Below are 20,945 nucleotides of genomic sequence, written 5' to 3' on the forward strand. Positions count from 1 at the left end.
CGAAGTTTCTTATTAGTACTAACAGCAACGGTGCTATATTCTTTGTATACAGTACTACTAATACGTACTTGACCAAAATCAATAAATGAAAAGTGTGATTGAACACACAAGGAGTTTGTCTCTGGTGCATACGCTCTCAGTGTACATAAAAGATCCGTTCGTCAAGAATCATGAGGTACAACGCTTGATGCGTCTCAAAGGAAAGTTTTGTTGTTGTTTTTTCCTCCGGCGCCGCTACCTCGATAAAGAAGGCGGGCCGCACTTATTTGAGGTGAGGATATCTGTGTAACACCCTCGGGACGCACGCGGGCTTTTTGCCCGCTCACCTCCATCAGAGGGAGGAGAGCGAGGAGGGGGGAAGAAAAAAAGGGGGCGGGGGTCGCCTTGGAGGCGGAGCTTGAAGCGGGGGGCGGCGACCGTCTACAGCCCCTTTGTTCGGGCGGGCGGGAGAAGAGGGATTGCAACAAGGGCGCGCGTCTTTGTGAGGTTTCGCCGGGCGGATATCCAGTAAGTGTGCTTCCAAGGTGCGGGGTCGGGGGGGGGTGTTAATTGGGGGGGGGGGCAGAAACCCTGTCCGAATGGATTGGGTTGAGGGTGGAATGGGTGGCGTCCTGTCTTCCCGAGCCACGCGGCTCCTCTGCTCTCCTGGAGAGGCTTCTGACGCCAATATGGGATTCCCGGGGAGGGAAAATAGAGAGGGGGGGGGGATCGCCTTTAGGGCTTCTTAGGAGTCGGAGCAACCATTCCCTTCCCCAGGATCGGGATTCCTGGCCTTTCCCTCCTTTACGGGTTTCTGGGTGGTTGTACTGTCCTTTCAGCATAGGATTCTCCCGTTATGCATGGAAAGGCTTTGGTTTCCTTTGTGCGATGCAGTTAATGCTCTTTGCAAATTGCATTGTTTCCAGCCGTGGTCGTAAGTGATCGTTCCTCTTGCCTGGATCCTGCTTTTTTTCCTTGGGGTATGTGTGTGTCGATTAAGCGACCCTCCCCCTATTTTTTGTTCAGGATCCTGGTACCTTCCTCCCCTTTGCCCCAAATTTCCTACTATAAAGCATTAAACCAGGCTCATTTTTTAATCAGTCGAAGTTTCCACTCTGGAGCGATTTTTTTTAAAAGGCTTAATGAGAGAGGGGGTAGTATGATATACCTGGGCTTCGGAGCAGTTAAATGTGCTGAAATGTGTGAAATATTTATTGTGTGAAATGTTTATTTACCCCCATTTTAATAGGAAGTGCCCCATTGGCAGTTAATAGGAAAGTGAACACAAGAACAAGGGGACACAATCTGAGGTTAGTTGGGGAAAAGATCAGGAGCAAGGTGAGAAAATATTTTACTGAAAGAGTAGTAGATGCTTGGAACAAACTTCCAGCAGACGTGGTTGGAAAATCCACAGTAACTGAATGTAAACATGCCTGGGATAAACACATATCCATCCTAAGATAAAATACAGGAAATTGTATAAGGGCAGACTAGATGGACCATGAGGTCTTTTTCTGCCGTCAATCTTCTATGTTTCTAATAGTTTAAATTATGTATAGTAATTAAGGATGCAAAGAGTTGGTATAATGACCAACTTTAGATTATATCCACGTATGACCGTTGATGGAAGTATATTTGGCTAAGAAAGTCCACTTCTCACTTTACTTGGCAAGCTGTATTTCTTCTTTTGGGCAGCAAGTTTTAAGCCAGCTGGTTCTCTGATGTTGTTTCTTGGCTCCAGGCACATGGCTGGTATTGACCATTTTTTATCCTGGACAGCTTCTCCCAACTCCCGCCTCTTGAACTTCAATACTGCAGTGTTGCCCCTCAGTGCTGGCTAAGAATTGTAAATACTGGAGAAGGTTCATGGAGATCACCTGATTCTGGAAAGTTGCACAAATTAGTATTTCTAGAGGCGCTAAACTGACTGTGAAATTGGTATTTGCCAATGCTATTATCTGATCAAGTAAACAAGGTTTATCAGAATGATCTAAATTACTTTTGTCCAGGTAACAAAACTGTGGTTTGGTGGATAAAGAAATTTCCTAGGGATCTGTTGATGTTGCATCATTTTTTAAAAAACAAAACCTCAAACATTATTGCTTCCTGAAAGAATGAAGGGGAAAGTAGACAAATTTTTCCACTCTGGTGATATGGAGTTGTAAATTGTTAAAACAGCTACAAGAAAAATTCTTTATCTCCCACATTCCTGACCTTTTCTTCAGGGCCCATCCTTATGTAATTTCTAAAAGTTTGAGACTACCAAGGAATGTGACCATAATTTTCTGTGGATTTAAAGATTTATTTGAATGGGTAAAGTTATGAACTTATTCCAGGTTGTAAACCTGCAATTATTGCTGTGCCTTGTAATTGTAGACAGTAAATGAATGCCTTGCATTCATTTTAAGGTAGAAAACTTATAGGCTGGCTTTGGGTTCAATCTATTCACTTTGTGTGATAGGTTTTTTTTAATGACTCTCCTTGGATCTTCAGATCCTGCATACAATTCATTCTTCTTAGCCACAAGGACCATGAACTAATTGCAAAACTACCTAAGCCCAGAGTTCACTTGGAAGCTAAGTAGTTCCTGAGTGCTTCCATTGTGTGTTTAAAGAAAATAATGCTGGGTCCATACAAAGTGCATTTGTTAAAGTTGAAGTAATTGAGTTTTGAATGCTCTGAAACAGCTATTCACAGGGGAGGGTATCTTCTCATATTACATTATTTTCTTTCTTGGGCATAGTTGAATATTCCTTGCTTAGAAATGTTGTAGTGAAGTTTCCGTGTAGCATGGGGTTGGGAGATGCATAGACTTCCAGGAGCTCCTTTAATTTGTTTTATTTACAAGTTTTTCCATCCAGAGATGGGAGTGAGGTATTTAATTAAATTTACAATCTTGTGTCTTAGAAATAAAACAGCCATTCATACGCACACACATTCCATCGTTTGCTGTCTGCAAACTTTCTCCATTTCAGATGTATCACTTAAGGCAGTGGTTCTCAACCTTTCTAATGCCACGACCCCTTAATACAGTTCCTCATGTTGTGGTGACCCCCAACCATAAGTCTAGCTCCAATTCTCCCAACAGAGCTTTAAGCTGATTGGCAGGAAGGTCAGAGGGACACACCCACTATAAAAGCCTGATTGGTCAGATTGTAAAAATATGTTCCAAGGTGCCAGAATAGAAGTTTTAGTTCCTAATACCATGGGAAATTTGTCTTTTCCCATGGTCTTACGTGACCCCTGTGAAACCATCATTCGATCCCCCAAAGCCAAAGGAGTCCTGATCCCCAGGTTGAGAACCACTGACTTAAGGAAAGAGGGTGCTTGGTGGTAAAGTCATTCTTGCTGGTGTTTAGCAATACATTTGAATCAATCTTTTGCTATCTCTGGAATTAAGTGTTAAATAGGAAAACACCAAATGCCTACTAGCATTCTTTTGCATGTTTTGTAGCTGCACACATCTTGATAACTGGTGTATTTTGAATGTTTTTGTTATCAGTAAATGAGTATAAAGAAATTATGAAGCGAGGGAGGATATCCTTTCTCTTTCAAGGAGATATTTAAAATACTGCTCACCTGCCTCAGTTCTTCCACTCTCTCCCTATCTACTCAGACACACTGCTTTGTGTCCCACACATTTGAATTACTTTGTGTGTGCTTTAATTTATTGTCATTCCGCTATATTTGTTTTCTGGCAGACATCCAGATTTCTGTTTCTTTTGCTCGTTAGTGCTGATTAGGAAAATAAGTGATAATATCCCTGTTGGGTTAGTCAGCTGGATTTAATTATGTAGTAATGGTGATGAACTGATTCATGGTAGAACACTCATTTTAGTTTGGAAATAGGAAAGATTGATGTTTCATATGTTACTCACGTGTTATTCATTTATTATTATTATTTTTTTAAAATCAAGTATTGGGGGAATCCAAATCCTGTAATAAAGTGAGTTTCTATGAATTCAGAGACTTGTTTGATGAACAATTAATGACAATGCACTCTACAGGCATTAGTACCTCCAAATGTATGACGTAGATTGAACATGTTCTGTCCTGTGTGTGCCACCCTTTACCCCACTGATATTAAATCAATTCTCCACAATCTTAAGAGTGTCACTTAACATTAGCAAAATCTTTCACTCTTTCTCCATTATATTGTTTGTTAACATGAACATTTTTAAAAAATAGTTTCTTTTACCGTTGAGGATCTTTTCTCATTTCAAGGGTAAGAAAACACAAAAATCAAAGCAAAATATTAAGTCTTGTACTGGTTGTGTCCTTGAGCATAATTTAGAGAGGGTGGGTAGAGGTAAGCAAATTTTCTTGTTATTAAGGAGAGTGCAGAATGAAAACAGGTGCCATTGATTCTGTTTCATTACTTCCAGATGACCCTCTTTATCACCCAAATTTCCTGATTGCAAATTAAATGCAACAGGGATTAAATGATTGCTTTTGACTGATTCTAGGTCTGTAGAGTAGATCATCCCTACTAATATATGAAGGGCTTATACGGAACTGATAGCTAATGACATCTCATCCTGTAGTAAGATAAATTCAATTCAATTTATTAGATTTGTATGCCACCCCTCTCCGAAGACTCGGGGCGGCTCACAACAATAATAAAAACAATATTCCAGCGAAAACAAATCTAATATTAAAAAGCACATAAAACCCTATCATATTTAAAAAAGCAAACAACATATACATAGCCAAACATAAATTTTAAAAAAGCCTGGGGGAAAGGTGTCTCAACTCCCCCATGTCTGGCGGTATAGATGGGTCTTGAGTAATTTACGAAAGACAAGGAGTGTGGGGGCGGTTCTAATCTCCCGGGGGAGTTGATTCCAGAGGGCCGGGGCTGCCACAGAGAAGGCTCTTCCCCTGGGGCCCGCCAAACGACATTGGTCGACGGGACCTGGAGAAGGCCAACTCTGTGGGACCTTATCGGTCGCTGGGATTCGTGCGGTAAAAGAAATCACCATATTTTTCAGACACACCTTCCCCCCCCCAAAAAGAAGATGAACATTTGAGTGTGTCTTATACTCTGAATGCAGCCTCACCCACACCCACACCGTTCCAGTGTGTTGCATTTTTGGGTGGTTCCAGGTGGCAGGGATCCTCACTTCCACATGGAGCTCGATTCCTGAAGCATCCTGGGAAAGTGCATCAGTCCACCTGGGCCTGCCATTTTGTAAACATACTACCAGGCTTCCCAGCCTGCCCCTGCGCCTTTGCTGCCTCGGTCAGAGTCTGATTCCCAACACAATTTTAAACAACATTTTCAGGTGGCAGATTGCAAAAAGGGTGCCTGAAACATGAGGATCACGGAAGAAAGAGTTTCTGGGTGGCAGATTCCCCTTCCACCAAAATGGATACTACTAATATGTTTTAATAATAATACAAAAACACAGAAGATTGTATTATCATATACGACTACTGTACTTGCAATTTCTTATTCACTTCACATGTCTGTAATCTTAGGAAGCAAAATTCATTTTTATTGTAGAACAGATAAAAAGATCTGTGCTGGTCAGTTATCAAAATCCATGAGGACTCCACTAATCCTGATGCTGGTAGGCAGAGGCAGAATTATTCCCCCCCCCCTTATTTTCTTCAATTAAGATGTGTCTTATATTCTGATGCGTCTTATTCTCCAAAATATGGTACGTAGTTGGGAGTTTTCATGCAGTCCTTGCCTTCTCAGGCCCTTAAGTTATACTGATAGCTACATTGTGGTCATCCAATCATAATGTCCAGTCACCAATTTTGGGAGGTAAATGATTCGGACACATCAGTTGATTGAAAATAGATTTCTTTGAGAGATGGGGAGAAAGAAGTTACAAGTGGAACTACGATGATCTATTCTAGACCTCCTTGTGATTGGCAAAATTAAGTTTTTTATTTGCATCTGGATCAGGTCTCTAGTCCCATCTGGAAACTTGGTTTCACTGCTTTGTGTTTGATTCTCAATTACATTAAGGTAGATTAAGGTGGTGAAAGCAATAAAGAGAGCATTGGGGAGCCTGCTACCTTTGACCTGCGCAAGCAAGCATCAGTGAAGAAGACATGCCCTAGGATTACAGTTTCGACTATGTGGCATCCTTTTATGGTTTCCTCCCTTACTCCAGGACACATTCATTGTGCATGACCACTGGAGCATCATGCCCATCCCAGTCTACCAGGATGTGGCATCCATCCAACAACTAGGACATTGTGACTCACAGAAGGAACTTTCGCCAAACCTCTTTCATGGATTTTAGGGCTAAATGGAGAGTGGAGGAACAGGAAAAAGAAAAGTCTATTAAAATTCACCCTTGCAGTTCATTGCTTCTGTCCAGCTTGGTTGACTCACTTCACATCTCTTCAGCCTTGTGTATGAAGCGTTGTGATGTCTACATACACGGTTTTTTTAGAGAGATGGTGTCTATGTGCTGGAATTGCCCTTTGTTTCAAAAAAGCATTGTGGGAGAGAAGGATTACAACTGTATAGAGGGGGAAGGGTTGAAATTTACAGGGAATCCAGCTGCAAGGAAACTGAATTTCCTGACACCTGAATTATGCCTTTCCTTTTTCCTTTAGGTGTCAAATTCATATCATCACAGGTGTCAGATGATGTATCACAACTTTTTTCCCTTTGCTAAACTGGGCGTGGCCGGAACCTGACGTATCTAGTTCATAGGCCGCAAGTTTGACAGCCCTGCTTTAGAGATATTAATTTGGGAGAGGAAGCTTAGATGAAAACTAGAGGAGAGGAGATTTCTCCTTCGAGGTGCCACATCCCAAGGATTCCCAACCCAAGTTGGATTCCTTGAAGCTGCCAGTAGTGACTTTTCTCATATTTCCTTTGACCATAAATTTGCTTTGAAGTGAACTGTGAGAAAAGAGGGAGGGAAAGAATTGTTGCTTTCTTAGTCTGTTCTAGGGGTGATAAATTGCCACCTTTTAAACAGTGTATGGCAGCCAATATACCGTACAGTGGTACCTCGGTTCTCGAACACCTTGGTTTTCGTACATTTCGGATACCGAACAAAATTTTCTGCTTTGGTATCCGAACAAAAATTCGAATATTGAACAGAAAATTTTGTTTACTATCCGAAATGTGCGACCAGGGCAGATTTGCTTAGCAGCTGCCACAAGATCTGAGGGGACGGGGTGAGACGGAATGGGAGTCGGGATCCGACACGCCCCTCCTGGCCACCCTATTAACAACCTCCCAGTCTCTACCTTCTAACTGCTCCAAGCTGCAGGAAGGGTAGGGCTGGCTGCAATACCGGCAGCTTCGGGGGGCTCCTTTCCTCAGCGGTTCAGTTCGTTACCTCCAGGCAGCTGCACCAACTTTTTCCTTCCCTGCGGCGGCGGCTCCGGCGGCTTCCCTTCATCACGTGACGTTCCTGACGCTGCTGCTGCTCCTCGAAGGGAAGCTGCTGGAGCCGCCACCGCCAGGAAGGAAAAAGTTGGTGCAGCTGCCTGGAGGTAACGAACTGAACCGCTGAGGAAAGAAGCCCCCCGAAGCTGCCGGTATTGCAGCCAGCCCTACCCTTCCTGCAGCTTGGAGCAGTTAGATGGTAGAGACTGGGAGGCTGTTAAGAGGGCGGCCAGAAGGGGCGTGTCGGGATTCCGACTCCCATTCCCTCTCACCCCGTCCCCTCAGATCTTTATCCCATAGGAAATAGAGGAAATACTGTAGATTTAATTGGTTCCCAGCAAGTCAATGGGCTGGGAACCAATTAAATCCATTTCCATTATTTCCTATGGGATAAATTAATTCGGTTCTTGACCAAATCGGTTCTCGACCACACTTCTGGAACGAATTGTGGTCGAGAACCGAGGTACCACTGTATTTTTCAGAGTATAAGACGGGTGCGTCTTATACACCGAATGTAGCCTAGCCTCTCAAATGGAGGTTTCAGAGGCTGAAAACAGCTTCTGGGGCTTTTTTCCCAGCCTCTGAAACCTCTATTTGAGAGGCTGGGCTGGTGTCAGAGGCTGGAAACCCCCCTGAAAAAAGCCTCTCAAATGGAGATTTCACAAGCTGAAAGAGCAACAGAGCTCACAACCAACAACTTGCTGTTAAAGTTCACCTCTGGGAATAGTTGAATGAGGGTATTCAGGATGGCCATCCATCCTCCAATCAGCTTTTTTGTTATTTTCCTTCCCAAAAACAAAGGTGTTTCTTTTATAGTAAAAAAAATACGGTATGTAAGAATCCACAGCCAATTTTGCATTTGTCTCTTTGCCACTATAAATTCTTGTGTTTTTATGTGAAGGGTGTGTGTGTGTGTGTGTGTGTTTGTGCTACAGGTAGTACATATTAAAATAATGTATTCAGTTGCTGTGGAGATCGTATGGTGTTCAGTTGGCACAGCATTAGAGAGGTTTTCAAATATAAAGTTAATTTTTGAAATGAAATGAAACTCAGCTTGATATCATTTGATTTCAGTGGTTTTTGAAAGCCTGGGGAAAGTTACTGGGAAGATTGTGGAAAAACCATTTTTAAATCTGAGTATTTCCTCATCTTTTAATAAGTAGAAGTTGTGTTTGCATAAATATTGATTACATTCTTTGTTTCTAAGGGGAAGTTTAAAGAATATTATAGCTAGTAGGTAATCTCTCTGTAGGGCTCCTTATAAATAAAATTAGTCCGGTGTTAAAATTAGTCCATGCTGGTGTATTGGAATTATCTTCCAATATTGTAAGTTATTTACTGTTAAATTTTATTTATTTATTTGTTTGTTTGTTTGTTCATTTGTTCATTTGTCCAATACACAAATACATAGGAAGAAAAATAGACATGTAGTAATATATACAGTATAAGGGTAAAGTGAACTTAGAGGAGAGGATATATGAAAGGAAGAGAATATATATGATAAGTGAGAGAAAGGAAAGACAATTGGACAGGGGACGAAAGGCACACCAGTGCACTTATGTACGCCCCTTACTGGCCTCTTAGGAACCTGGAGAGGTCAATCGTGGAGAGTCTAAGGGAGAAATGTTGGGGGTTAGGGGTTGACACAATTGAGTCCGGCAATGAGTTCCATGCTTCACAACTTCACAACCAGGAAACCCGTAGCTTCCTGGTTGTGGAGTTCAATGAATTTAGTGGTTCCACTGAGTGGTTCCACTGAGGTCTTGTAGTTGGTGGTCTCCTCAAATCTTATCCAAGAAAAAAAAAATCTAAAGGAAAGGTTTGGGAAGCCCACTGTAGCATTTGAATGCAACTGATTTGCCTTTGGAAAAATATGCACTTGAAATCAAAAAACAAGAGAGCAAGTACTTTAGTTCATGTGCATGTTCTGAAACCCATGAGGATTCAAAGGAAAAGTTCAGAATCGGAAACTGTTGAATTTCCTGGGAAAGTTTTCTTACTAGTATTTGAAAAAAAAATGTTTTGAAGTTACTGCTTACAATAATATATAAACAAATACGGTTTTGGATGACATTACACTGATGTTATGTAGTTTTGTTAAAAGGAAGGAAGGGGGGTTTGTTTGAATTTTTTTTCCTTTTCAACACATATCCATACAAATGTCAATGCATATACCTTACATACATATAACAAATAGTACATTAGTCCATATTTTCCATTTCTATATCCTTATTTTCACCTTTTAAAATCAATAGTCTGCATTCAAAATTCATTCCCTCGCTCCCCTCTTGCACTCTCCATCTCTCTCTCCAACCTTCCCTCTTCCTATCACCTCTCCTCTTTTAACCTTCTCCAAAAAACTACTTCCTCCCTCTCCTTCTTAATTCTTTCTTGAGTGATTCCTCCTTTCCAGGGGGGTGGAGGAAATCTGAAATTTTCATATTCTGGAACCTATGAGGATTCAAAGGAAAAGTTCAGAATCTGAAACTGCTAAATTTCCTGGGAAAGTTTTCTTATTAGTATTTGGGGGGAAAAAACTTTTTGAAGTTATTGCTTACAATAATATATAAACAAACAAGTACAATTTTGGATGACGTTATGCTGATGTTACGTAGTTTGGTTAAAAGGAAGGAAGTTTTTAAACTAGTAGGAAAAGCTGGGTATTTATTTCCCTCCAGATGTTACAGAAGAACGGGTGCCTATGCATGTGGTAGAAAGTGTTGCTGTCGAAGGCACCTTTGGGGTAGGATGGCACATCTGTTCCTGGAGATCTCTATCATTCAACATTAGAAAAATGCTGTTGTTTCATCCCTATTAGGGATTAAAAATAAAGTCCTCTGGTGTTGTGTTTTGTCCAAGAAGGTCATAGATCAAAGATTCATAAGTCCCTTTCTCTGTTGACATCACTCGAGCATTTCTCTGAGATTCATCAACTCTGACATTTCTGCAGTTAATTCTCATTGTGGGGCCTGAGAGATGAAAAGACAAGAAGGGAAAAAAATAACATTTTTGTTTTGTGCAGGTCATAAGGCTGGCTCTCCCTATTGCAATCATTCCAGGATTGCTCTGTTTAGGTCCTTTAGTGTTTTCCTTTTATTTTCTTATCTCAGCACTTTATTATTTCATTTTCCCCCTAGTGCTTTATGCTTTCAGGAGTGGATGGATAATAATAATAATAATAATAATAATAATAATAATAATTCATTAGATTTGTATGCCGTCCCTTTCCGAGGACTCTGGAGCGGCTCACAACAAGCAAAACATCATATACAAATCCAATATTAAAACAGTTTTAAAAACCCTTATTAAGAAACAATCATACAGCTCAAACAAACCATACATAAACCGAGACAGCTAAGGGGTATATTAATTTCCCCCTGCCTGGCGACATAGGTGGGTTTTCAAGAGATTATGAAAGGCAAGGAGGGTGGGGGTGGTTCTAATCTCTGGTGGGAGTTGATTCCAGAGGGTCGGGGCCACTACAGAGAAGGCTCTCCCCCTAGGTCCCGCCAGACGACATTGTTTTGTCGACGGGACCCAGAGAAGGCCAACTCTGTGGGACCTAATTGGTTGCTGGGACTCGTGCGGCAGCAGGCGGTCCCAGAGGTATTCTGTTGACATCACCCCGAATGAGGAGGGAACTTTCCCCCCTGACTTCTAGAGTGGAATAATCTGACAAATTTCCCTCAGTTTAACCTTTTACCTATTGTGTATCTTGGCTGCAGGCCGGACGCTGAGGCAAAATGAGCTGGAGCTTCCTGACTCGCCTCCTTGAGGAGATCAACCAGCATTCAACTTTTGTGGGAAAGGTGTGGCTGACAGTGTTGATTGTCTTCCGCATTGTCTTGACGGCTGTCGGTGGCGAGTCGATCTACTACGACGAACAGAGCAAGTTTGTCTGCAATACACAGCAGCCGGGCTGTGAAAACGTCTGCTACGATTCCTTCGCCCCCCTTTCGCATGTCCGTTTCTGGATTTTCCAGATCATTATGATAGCCACGCCCTCAGTGATGTACCTGGGCTTCGCGCTGCACCGGCTTTCCCGCCAACCTCCTCGGAAAAGCCGGGCTCCTGTGGTGCGACACGGTGCTGCCCGTGATTATGAGGAGAAAGAAGACAATGGGGAGGAGGACCCCATGATCTTTGAGGAGATTGAGTCTGAGAAGGAGGTGAAGGAGCCTGAGAGCCAGAAACATGATGGCCGTCGGCGCATCAAAAAGGATGGTTTGATGACGGCATATGTGCTGCAGCTGCTAGCCCGTTCGGCCTTTGAGGTGGGCTTCCTGATGGGGCAATATATGCTCTACCAGTTTGAGGTGAACCCCTCCTATATATGCAAAAGCAGCCCCTGCCCTCACACCGTGGATTGTTTCGTCTCTCGCCCTACTGAGAAAACCATCTTCCTCCTCATCATGTACGCCGTGAGTGGGCTCTGCTTGCTCCTCAATATCTGTGAGCTTTTCCACCTGGGCTGCGGGGGGATCCGGGACGCACTCCGTGGCCTCAAGGATGATGCCCCGCCCCCCAAACCCCAGTATGCTCCGAAGGATCCCTCTGCACCTCCAACCTACCACTCTCTGAAGAAACATCCCTCCAAGAGCCAATTGGCCAAGGAGAAACTGGGTTACAGGGGACAGAACATGGCTGCCGAGCGTTACCCTGTGGCATCGAGGCTCCCCAGCCATGAATTGGAGCGGCTGCGTAAGCACCTGAGGGTAGCCCAGGAGCATCTAGAAATGGCTTTCCAAATGCAGCCAGAGGGGATCGCCAGTCCTTTGCGAAGTAGCAGCCCTGAATCTAATGGACTGGCTGCGGAGCAGAATCGCTTCAACTTGGCCCACGAGAAGGAAGGGGCAGCTTGTGAACGACCTAGTGGTAAGTGGGGAAGGGGAATAAGGGGATTTTGGGGGGTGGGGTGGGTTAGTGACAGAGTGTTAGAAAAAGTCGACCATCAATGAGCAAAATGGGGCATCTTACCCCTAGGCCAGTGTTTCCCAACCTTTTTTGAGCCGCGGCACATTATTCATATTTTCAAAATCCTGGGGAACATTGAAAGGGGGGGCGGGGGGACGGGCTAAAGAAATGTTTGGACAAAAAAACCTCTCTCTTCCTCCCTTTCGCTCTATTTCTCCCTCTTTCTCTCTTTTCCTTCCTTCCCTTCTTTCTCTCTCCATCCCTCTTTCTTTCTTCCTCTCTTTTTTGCTCTCTCTCTCTCCCTCCTTCCTTTCCTCTATGTCTTTTTCTCTCCCTTGCTCTTTCTCTCTCTCTCTGTGTCTCTCTTGCTATCTCTTTCTTGCTTTTTTCTCTCTTTCTTGCTCTCTCTCTTTCACTGTCTCTTGCTATATGTCTCTTTCTCTTTGCCTCTCTTGCTATCTCTCTCTTTCTTTCTCTCTCTCTGTCTCTTGCTGTTTCTTTCTCTTTCTCTCTCTCTGCCTCTCTTTCTAAGTCTCTTTTTCTCTTGCTATGTCTCTCTTTCTTTTTCTCTGTCTCTGCCTCTCTTGCTATGTCTCTCTTTCTCTTTCTCTGCCTCTCTTTCTCTGCCTCTCTTGCTTTCTCTCTTTCTCGCTCTGTCTCTCTTTCTCTGCCTCTCTTGCTATGTCTCTTTCTCTCTCTCTCTCTCTGCCTCTCTTATATGTCTCTCTTTCTTTCTCTCTCTCTCTCTCAGCTGACTGCAAGCGGGAGCCCTGACGGCGGCAGCTGGACGTGCTGCTGGACGCCGTATATGCCAGGCCCGCAGCGCCAGCATGTACGGCGTCCAGCAGCATGTCCAACCGCCACCGTCAGGGCTCCCGCTTGCAGTCAGCTGAGAGAGAGAGAGAGAGAGCTCCCTCTCGCCGCCGCCATCTCCCAGCGACTGCCTGCGGCCGCTGCAGCCACCCCCCCTCCCACCGCCAGTGCCCTCCCGCCGGGCCCCAAAGGACACTTGCCGCCGACACCAGAGAAGCTCCAGCTGGGCGAGGCGCTGCCGGTGCCTCCACCCTGGGGCTCCCACTCGCAGCTGTCCCTTGGCTCCTGCCTGATGCCGTGGTTTCTGGCGCTCTCCTGCTGGGCCCCATAGAAGGAAGGCGAGAAAAAGGCGCGAAGAATGAAGCTCTCCTTCTTCCTGCCTTCCTTCTTTGGGGCCCAGCAGGAGAGCGCCGAAAACCGTGGCATCGAGCAGGAGCCGGGGGACAGCTGCGAGCGGGAGCTCCAGGTCGGCACCGGCAGCGCCCCGCCCAGCTGGAGCTTTCCTAGGAGCTTCGCGGCACACCTGGCCGTGTCTTGCGGCACACCGGTTGGGAAATGCTGCCCTAGGCTATTATAGATTTGTGTATGGCAGTGTTTCCCAACCTTGGCAACTTGAAGAGATCTGGACTTCAACTCCCAGAATTCCCCAGCCAGCAAATGCTGGCTGGGGAATTCTGGGAGTTCAAGTCCAGATCTCTTCAAGTTACCAAGGTTGGGAAACACTGCTGTATGGTATGACTGAGTTGTTTGGTTTAAATAATGGGCTTTTTATGTGCTTTTTTAACACATTGGATTTGTGATATTGTATTCTGTTGTGAGCCGCTCTGAGTCCTCGGAGAGGGGGGGGCATACAAATCTAATAAATATAAATATAATATATAATATATATCTTGGCAGGAGCCCTTATTCCGAATCTGAACGTGATTGTGCTTGAAAAGAAATTGGTGTGAATAGTTGGTTTCTTGCGACTGTTAGCTGTAGGGTTCACTTATAAGTTCTCTGACCCAAGCGTGCCTCTAAGCCTGTGATGGTAAACCTATGGCACACGTGCCACAGGTGCCACGTGGAGCCATATCTGCTGACACGCGAGCTGTTGCCCTGGGATGAGGTAGAGCTGTTGCCCTGGGATGGGGTAGGCAAAGGGGTAGGCAAAGTTGGCTCATCTATGACTTTGGGACTTCAACTCCCAGAATTGCTGAGGTAATCATGCCAACTCTGGAATTCTGGGAGTTGAAGTCCAGATGTCACAGAAGAGCCAAATTTGCCTACCCCTGTCCTAGCTGAGCTCCAGCACGCATTTGCACTCTGGCCATCTGATTTTCAGCTTGTGTGGAGGCTCTGGGAGGGTGTTTTCTGCCTCCAAAGGGCCTCCGAGGAGAGGAGGAGGGCATTTTTGCCCTCCCCAGGCTCTAAGAAAGCCTCTGGAGCTTTGGGAGGGTGAAAAATAGGCCTACTGGCCCCATCGGGTATCAGAAAATGGAGGGGGGGACTTGTGTGTGCATGCACAGGGGTGGGGCAGTGCAGGGGGCACACATGTGTAAGGAGTGGAGCACATGGCATTGAATTAGGGGTATGCGCACACGCTTTCGGCATCTGAGGAAAAGTTTCGCCATCACTGCTCTAAGCTCTCTTTGCAACATGCGTGGGACAGTTTAAGTTTAATTGGATTTGTATGCCGCCTTTCTCCGAGGACTCAGGGCGGCTCACAGCATATATAGGCAGTGAACAATTATTCTCATTAAGTGGCTCTTCTCAAGATGGTGAGTTGCATGACGGAAGGCCAAATTTGCTACTGAGGGAGAACGATTGGGGTGGTTTTGAATTGCCTCAGGTAATCCCTACGCTTCTCCGAATGGAATGTTTCCTTCTTTCCCAAGGAATGTTAGTAAAGGCTACCAATGAAGGGGAATATTTGCCCGGGGTTGAAATGAGGGGTCCTGGTTGTTGTTTTACACATGTTTCACTACATGTAACTTACTTTTGGGTGATGACACATCTGCAAGACAACAGCCAAGCTCAGAGAACACCAAGGACCCCTCATTGAAGACTATAACGACAATAGGACTTCTCATAATTTCTCCATGAGGTTTGAATGACCAGATGTTTCGACGTTTCCATGGGTTCAAATATATCATTTACTGGGACAGGCATGTAAAGTCTGGCATAGGGCGAAAAAAATGGCATGGACGATGGTGGACAAATCTCAGCTGTGTATGGTGGGGAGAGCCAGAATCACATATTATTATTATTATTACAGTGATCCCTCGAGTTTCGCGAGGGTTCCGTTCCAAGACCCCTCGCGAAACTCGATTTTTCACGATATAGCGGTGCGGAAGTAAAAACACCATCTGCGCATGCGCGCCCTTTTTTTCATGGCCGCACATGCGCAGATGGTGGAGTTTGCGTGTGGGCGGCGGGGAAGACCCCGGGAAGGTTCCTTCGGCCGCCCAACAGCTGATCTGCTCCGCAGCGCGGCAGCAGCAAGGAGCCAAAGATGGGGTTTCCCCGTTGCCCAGGCAACCGGGAAACCCCATCTTCGGCTCCTCGCTGCTGCCGCGCTGCGGAGCAGATCAGCTGTTGGGTGGCCGAAGGAACCTTCCCTGGGTCTTCCCGCGGTCCAGGCAAAGGGGAAACCCCAAGATCGCTTGCCGCTGCCGCTTGCCCGTCACCCGCCCGCCCGGCCGCTCCGTTTGCCCGTTTGCCCGCCCGGCTGCTCGCTTGCCCGTCACCCGCCCGGCCGCTCCGCTTGTCGCTGCCGCTTGCCCGTCACCCGCCCACCCGGCCGCTCCGCTTGCCCGTTCGCCCGCCCGGCTGCTCGCTTGCCGCTTGCCCGTCACCCGCCCGCCCGGCCGCTCCGCTTGCCGCTGCCGCTTGCCTGTCACCCGGCCGGCCGGCCGCTCCGCTTGCCGCTTGCCCGTTCACCCGCCGCTCGAGAGCAAGAGGGGGAGAGATAGAGAAAGAGAGAGAAGGAAAGAAAGAGATGAGAGAGGGAGGAAGTGAGTGTGAGAGAGGAAGAAGCAAGATAGAGAAAGAGAGAGAGAAAGAAAGATGAGAAAGGAAGGAAGAGAGTGACGTCATCGGGTGGAAAAATCGCGATATAGCGTTTCGCAAAGATCGAGATCGCGAAACTCGGGGGATCACTGTATTATTATTATTATTATTATTATTATTATTATTATTATTATTATTATTATTATTCTTATTAATTAGATTTGTATGCTGCCCCTCTCCGAAGACTCGGGGCGGCTCACAGAATAAAATATAAAACAGTCAATACAAAACAAATCTAATTCATTAAAAAACTATGTAAGGTAAAAGCCCAATATGTTAAAATCAATCAAACAAATTCAAATCGCAGCCATACATTTATTGGGCACGGGGGCTGAGACATAATTGCCCCAAGCTTGGCGACATAAGTCAGTCTCTTGCGAAAAGCAAGGAAGGTGGGAGCAGTGCAATTCTCTGGGGGGAGCTGATTCCAGAGGGCCTGGGCCGCCACAGAGAAGACTCTTCCCCTAGGCCCCGCCAAACGACATTGTCTGGTCGACGGGAGCTGGAGAAGGCTAACTCTGCGGGACCTACCCAGCCGCTGGGATTCATACGGCAGAAGGCAGTCCCATAAGTAATCTTGCCCAGTGCCATGTAGGGCTTTATATGTACATATATACAGTGATCCCCCGTTTATTGCGTCCCCAACCATTGCGAACAGGGTACTTCGCTATTTTTCAACCCGGAAGTCAAAAATACCATCTACGCATGCGTGCCGGGCACGCATGCGTAGATGGCAGCGGCTTCCCTGGGTCTTCCCCCTCTTGCTGACGTCAGCGAGGAGTTTCCCCACCGCCCACGCAAACTCCTCGCTGCCGCCCGCCCTTCGCCCGCCCACGCCGTTCATTCTCGCCGCTTTTGAGCTGAGTCCGGGAGCGAATTCGCTCCCGGACTCAGCTCAAAAGCGCCGATAGCAAGCGGCAAGGAACGGCTTGTCTCGGCGCTTTCGAGCTGAGTCCGGTCAGCTCGAAAGCGCCGAGACAAGCCGTTCCTTGCCGCTTGCTATCGGCGGTTTTGAGCTGAGTCCGGAAGCGAATTCGCTTCCGGGCTCAGCTCAAAACCGCCGATAGCAAGCGGCAAGGAACGGCTTGTCTCGGCGCTTTCGAGCTGAGTCCGGTCAGCTCGAAAGCGCCGAGACAAGCCGTTCCTTGCCGCTTGGTATCGGCAGTTTTGAGCTGAGTCCGGAAGCGAATTCGCTTCCGGACTCAGCTCAAAACCGCCGATAGCAAGCGGCAAGGAACGGCTTGTCTCGGCGCTTTCGAGCTGAGTCCGGTCAGCTCGAAAGCGCCGAGACAAGCCGTTCCTTGCCGCTTGCTATCGGCGGTTTTGAGCTGAGTCCGGAAGCGAATTCGCTCCCGGACTCAGCTCGAAAGCGCCGAGAGCCAGCGCCCCCCGGACCCCCAACCCGGGTTTGGGGGGCTGCTAGGAAGCCCTCCATGCCGGCGGCAAACAGCCGCCCCGCCCCCAATCTTCGGCTCCTCGCTAGCGCTGTGGGAGTAAAAACGCCATCTGCACATGCGCAGATGGTGTTTTTACTTCCGCAGCGCTACTTCGCGAAAACCCGCTCGTTGCGGGGGGTCCTGGAACGGAACCCTCGCAACGAGCGGGGGTCTACTGTATATTATTATTATTATTATTATTATTATTATTATTATTATTATTATTATTATTAATTGGATTTGTATGCCGCCCCTCTCTGTAGACTCAGGGCGGCTAACAACAGTAATAAAAACAGCATATAACAATCCATGCATAAAATTGTAAAGGCCTAGGGGGAAAGAGTATCTCAGTTCCCCCATGCCTGGTGGCAGAGGTGGGTTTTAAGAAGCTTACGAAAGTCACTGATGGTGGGGGCAATTCTAATCTCTGGGGGGAGTTGGTTCCAGAGGGCCGGGGCCGCCACAGAGAAGGCTCTTCCCCTGGGTCCCAACAAGCGACATTGTTTAGTTGACGGGACCCAGAGAAGACCCACTCTGTGGGACCTAACTGGTTGCTGGGATTCGTGCGGCAGAAGGCGGTCCCTGAGATAATCTGGTCCGGTGCCATGAAGGGCTTTATAGGTCATAACCAACACTTTGAATTGTGACCGGAAACTGATCGGCAACCAATGCAGACTGCGGAGTGTTGGTGTAACATACATATTCTGAAGGAAAGCTGGGAACCCCCAAGAGATAATGAAAGGGAGTTATGCGATCTGTTCTTCAGAGATCGGAGTGATGGACTATAAAATTCTTTTTATTTTTATTTCCAGGTCTCTGAAGCACTGGGCAACTGCCCAGGGGATGAGAAGAAATGGAGGGAACAGAAAGCATGTACATAAATGCACATAAATAAGCCTGATGTTTGGAAGTACACTTGACCGAAAAGCCAGGGGATGAGAATATGCTCCAATCTTATTTCTGTGGACGGAAAGCAAAAGCAAAAAAAAAAAAAAAAGGAGATGAATCCCCAGATTCCAGATCTGGGTGGGTGGGGGCAGCTGTAGTCTTTGTATGTGTGTCTTTTTATAGGTCTAAAAGGGAAACTTTTTTTTAAACTTTTATACATGTTGTAGAGCAGTGTTTCCCAACCTTGGCAACTTGAAGCTATCTGGACTTCAACTCCCAGAATTCCCCAGCCAGCAAATGCTGGCTGGGGAATTCTGGGAGTTGAAGTCCAATTAGCTTCAAGTTCCCAAGGTTGGGAAACACTGTTGTAGAGGTACTGTTGTTCAACCTAGGGGACATTTTGTCTTTTTTTCCCACCTCTCTTTCCAATGGTACTGAATTATTAACTACATAGCAATTGTCTCCTCCTTTATACTTGATATTATTTCACTTTTCTGCATATAAGAGGATATCGCCAACTTTCCAGGGTTTTGCTCAGGATTCATCGACGCGCACAAGTCAAAAAACCCTCATCTTTTGTTTCCTCTTCCCTGACCACCAGATAATGGGAGAGATTGGTGGTTGGGCCAAAGATAATTCTGCTGCATTCCAAGATGCTGGCTTAGGAGCGGCGTCTGCCTACCTTGCCCTCTGTGGGGGGCTGTGCTCGGTTCCTCCTGAATGGCAGGGGGACCAAAGTCACATTTGAGTCATCTCAGAGACAGACATGACTTTTTTTTTAATGTTTTTAATTTTTTTATATATAATTTACCGGAATGGTTCTGAATTTTTGTTCTTTTATATGGATGTATAATATATACAGTTTATATATATATTTGGTAAAAAAAAATCAAGATTTTTAAAATAGCAATCCTGATGTCTTGACTTTTTTTTTGCAGCAAGGGAGGGGGCAGAAGGTAATTAGAAGGTTTGCGCAGTTATGGAAGATTAGGATGCGGTGGCTGTACTCTAAAACCTCACTAACTTCACAGTGGGAAAAACATGTGGATCCCAGCAAATCAATAAATATTGTAAGGCAGGAGAAGGCATTGTTACCGTATATACTCGAGTATAAATCGACCCGATTATAAGCCGAGGCACCTACTTTTGCCACAAAAACCTGGGAAAACTTATTGACTCGAATATAAGTCCAGGGTGGAAAATACAGTGGCTACTGGTAACTTATAAAAATGGAATATTCTTCTATTGTAGCTTCTTAAAATTGTTTTTGTAGGAGAATAAAAAAACATATGAAGAACGGTTGCAGGAACTGGTTACAGTGATCCCTCGATTAGCACGGTCTCGATTAGTGCGAAACGCTACAACACGGTTTTTCACAAAATATTAATTAAAAAATACTCCACGGTTTTTTTGCTATACCACGGTTTTTCCCACCCGATGACGTCATACGTCATCACCAAGAGTCACTTCTCTGTCTCTTTCTCTTTCTTTCCTGTCACTATGCTTCAATCATTTTCTCATTTCTCTTTTTTTCTCCCCTTTTTTCTATCATTTCTCTCTCTCTTTCTTCCTCTCTCACACTCTCTTCCTCCCTTCTCTCTCCCCCCCTCCACTTGCCCACGAGAAGAAAAAAAGCAACCTCTGCCGGGCAGCTCCCCTTGTGCCCCCACTTTGTGCCTGCCTCTTTTGGGGATTTTTTTTTTCTTTTCTTTTTTGCGCTGGCGGCGGGAGCTGTTGGGGAGGGCTCTGCCGGGAAGGCCTCTCAGCTGCAGAGCCGAATGGGGGCGGAGGCAACAGCGGAGCCCGGCGCTGGGGCCATGCGAGGCTGTTCATCCAGGGGGGCGTGGACTGGCAAGTCGCCCTCCTTTCTCTCTCTTTCTCTCTCTTATACCACACCGGTAACAGGGAGAGAAAGAGAGAGAGCGGAGGGCACCTTGCCGGTCCACGCCCCCCTAGATGAGCGGCTCCGCATGGCCCCAGCGCCGCCCAGGCAAAGGGGAAACCCCAAGATCGCTTGCCGCTTGCTGCTTGCCGTATTGCAGCGAAGGAGGCGAAGCAAGGCTCCAAGCTGCAATACGGCAAGCGGCAAGCGGCAAGCGATCTTGGGGTTTCCCCTTTGCCTGGGCGGCGGGAAGACCAAGGGAAGGTTCCTTCAGCCGCCCAACACCTGATCCGCTCCGCAGCGCGGCAGCAGCGAGGAGCCGAAGATGGGGTTTCCCCTTTGCCTTTACCCCATCTTCGGCTCCTCGCTGCTTCCGCGCTGCGGAGCAGATCAGCTGTTGGGCGGCTGAAGGAACCTTCCCTTGGTCTTCCCCGCCGCCCACACGCAAACTCCACCATCTGCGCATGTGCGGCCATGAAAAAAAATGGCGCGCATGCGTAGATGGTGTTTTTTTACTTCCGCACCACTATAACGCGGAAATCGATTAGCGCGGGAGGTCTTGGAATGTAACCCCCGCGCTAATCGAGAGATCACTGTATATCTAATTTAATGAAAA

At 46.3% G+C, this 20,945-nt stretch overlaps 1 protein-coding gene across 1 annotated transcript; it reads left to right on the top strand.

Moving 5' to 3' along the window:
• The first annotated feature begins 273 nt into the window (after nt 1-273).
• LOC139154068 (gap junction gamma-1 protein-like) lies at nt 274-19,357 on the top strand. Its single transcript, XM_070728502.1, has 4 exons — nt 274-507; nt 11,071-12,220; nt 18,372-18,667; nt 18,799-19,357. Exons 2-3 carry the CDS (start codon nt 11,089-11,091, stop codon nt 18,377-18,379), a joined length of 1,140 nt encoding a protein of 379 aa, XP_070584603.1. The 5' UTR covers nt 274-507; nt 11,071-11,088; the 3' UTR covers nt 18,380-18,667; nt 18,799-19,357.
• Nucleotides 19,358-20,945: the final 1,588 nt, after the last annotated feature.

The sequence above is a fragment of the Erythrolamprus reginae genome, chromosome 1, assembly GCF_031021105.1.
Source record: "Erythrolamprus reginae isolate rEryReg1 chromosome 1, rEryReg1.hap1, whole genome shotgun sequence".
Taxonomy (NCBI): domain Eukaryota; kingdom Metazoa; phylum Chordata; class Lepidosauria; order Squamata; family Dipsadidae; genus Erythrolamprus; species Erythrolamprus reginae.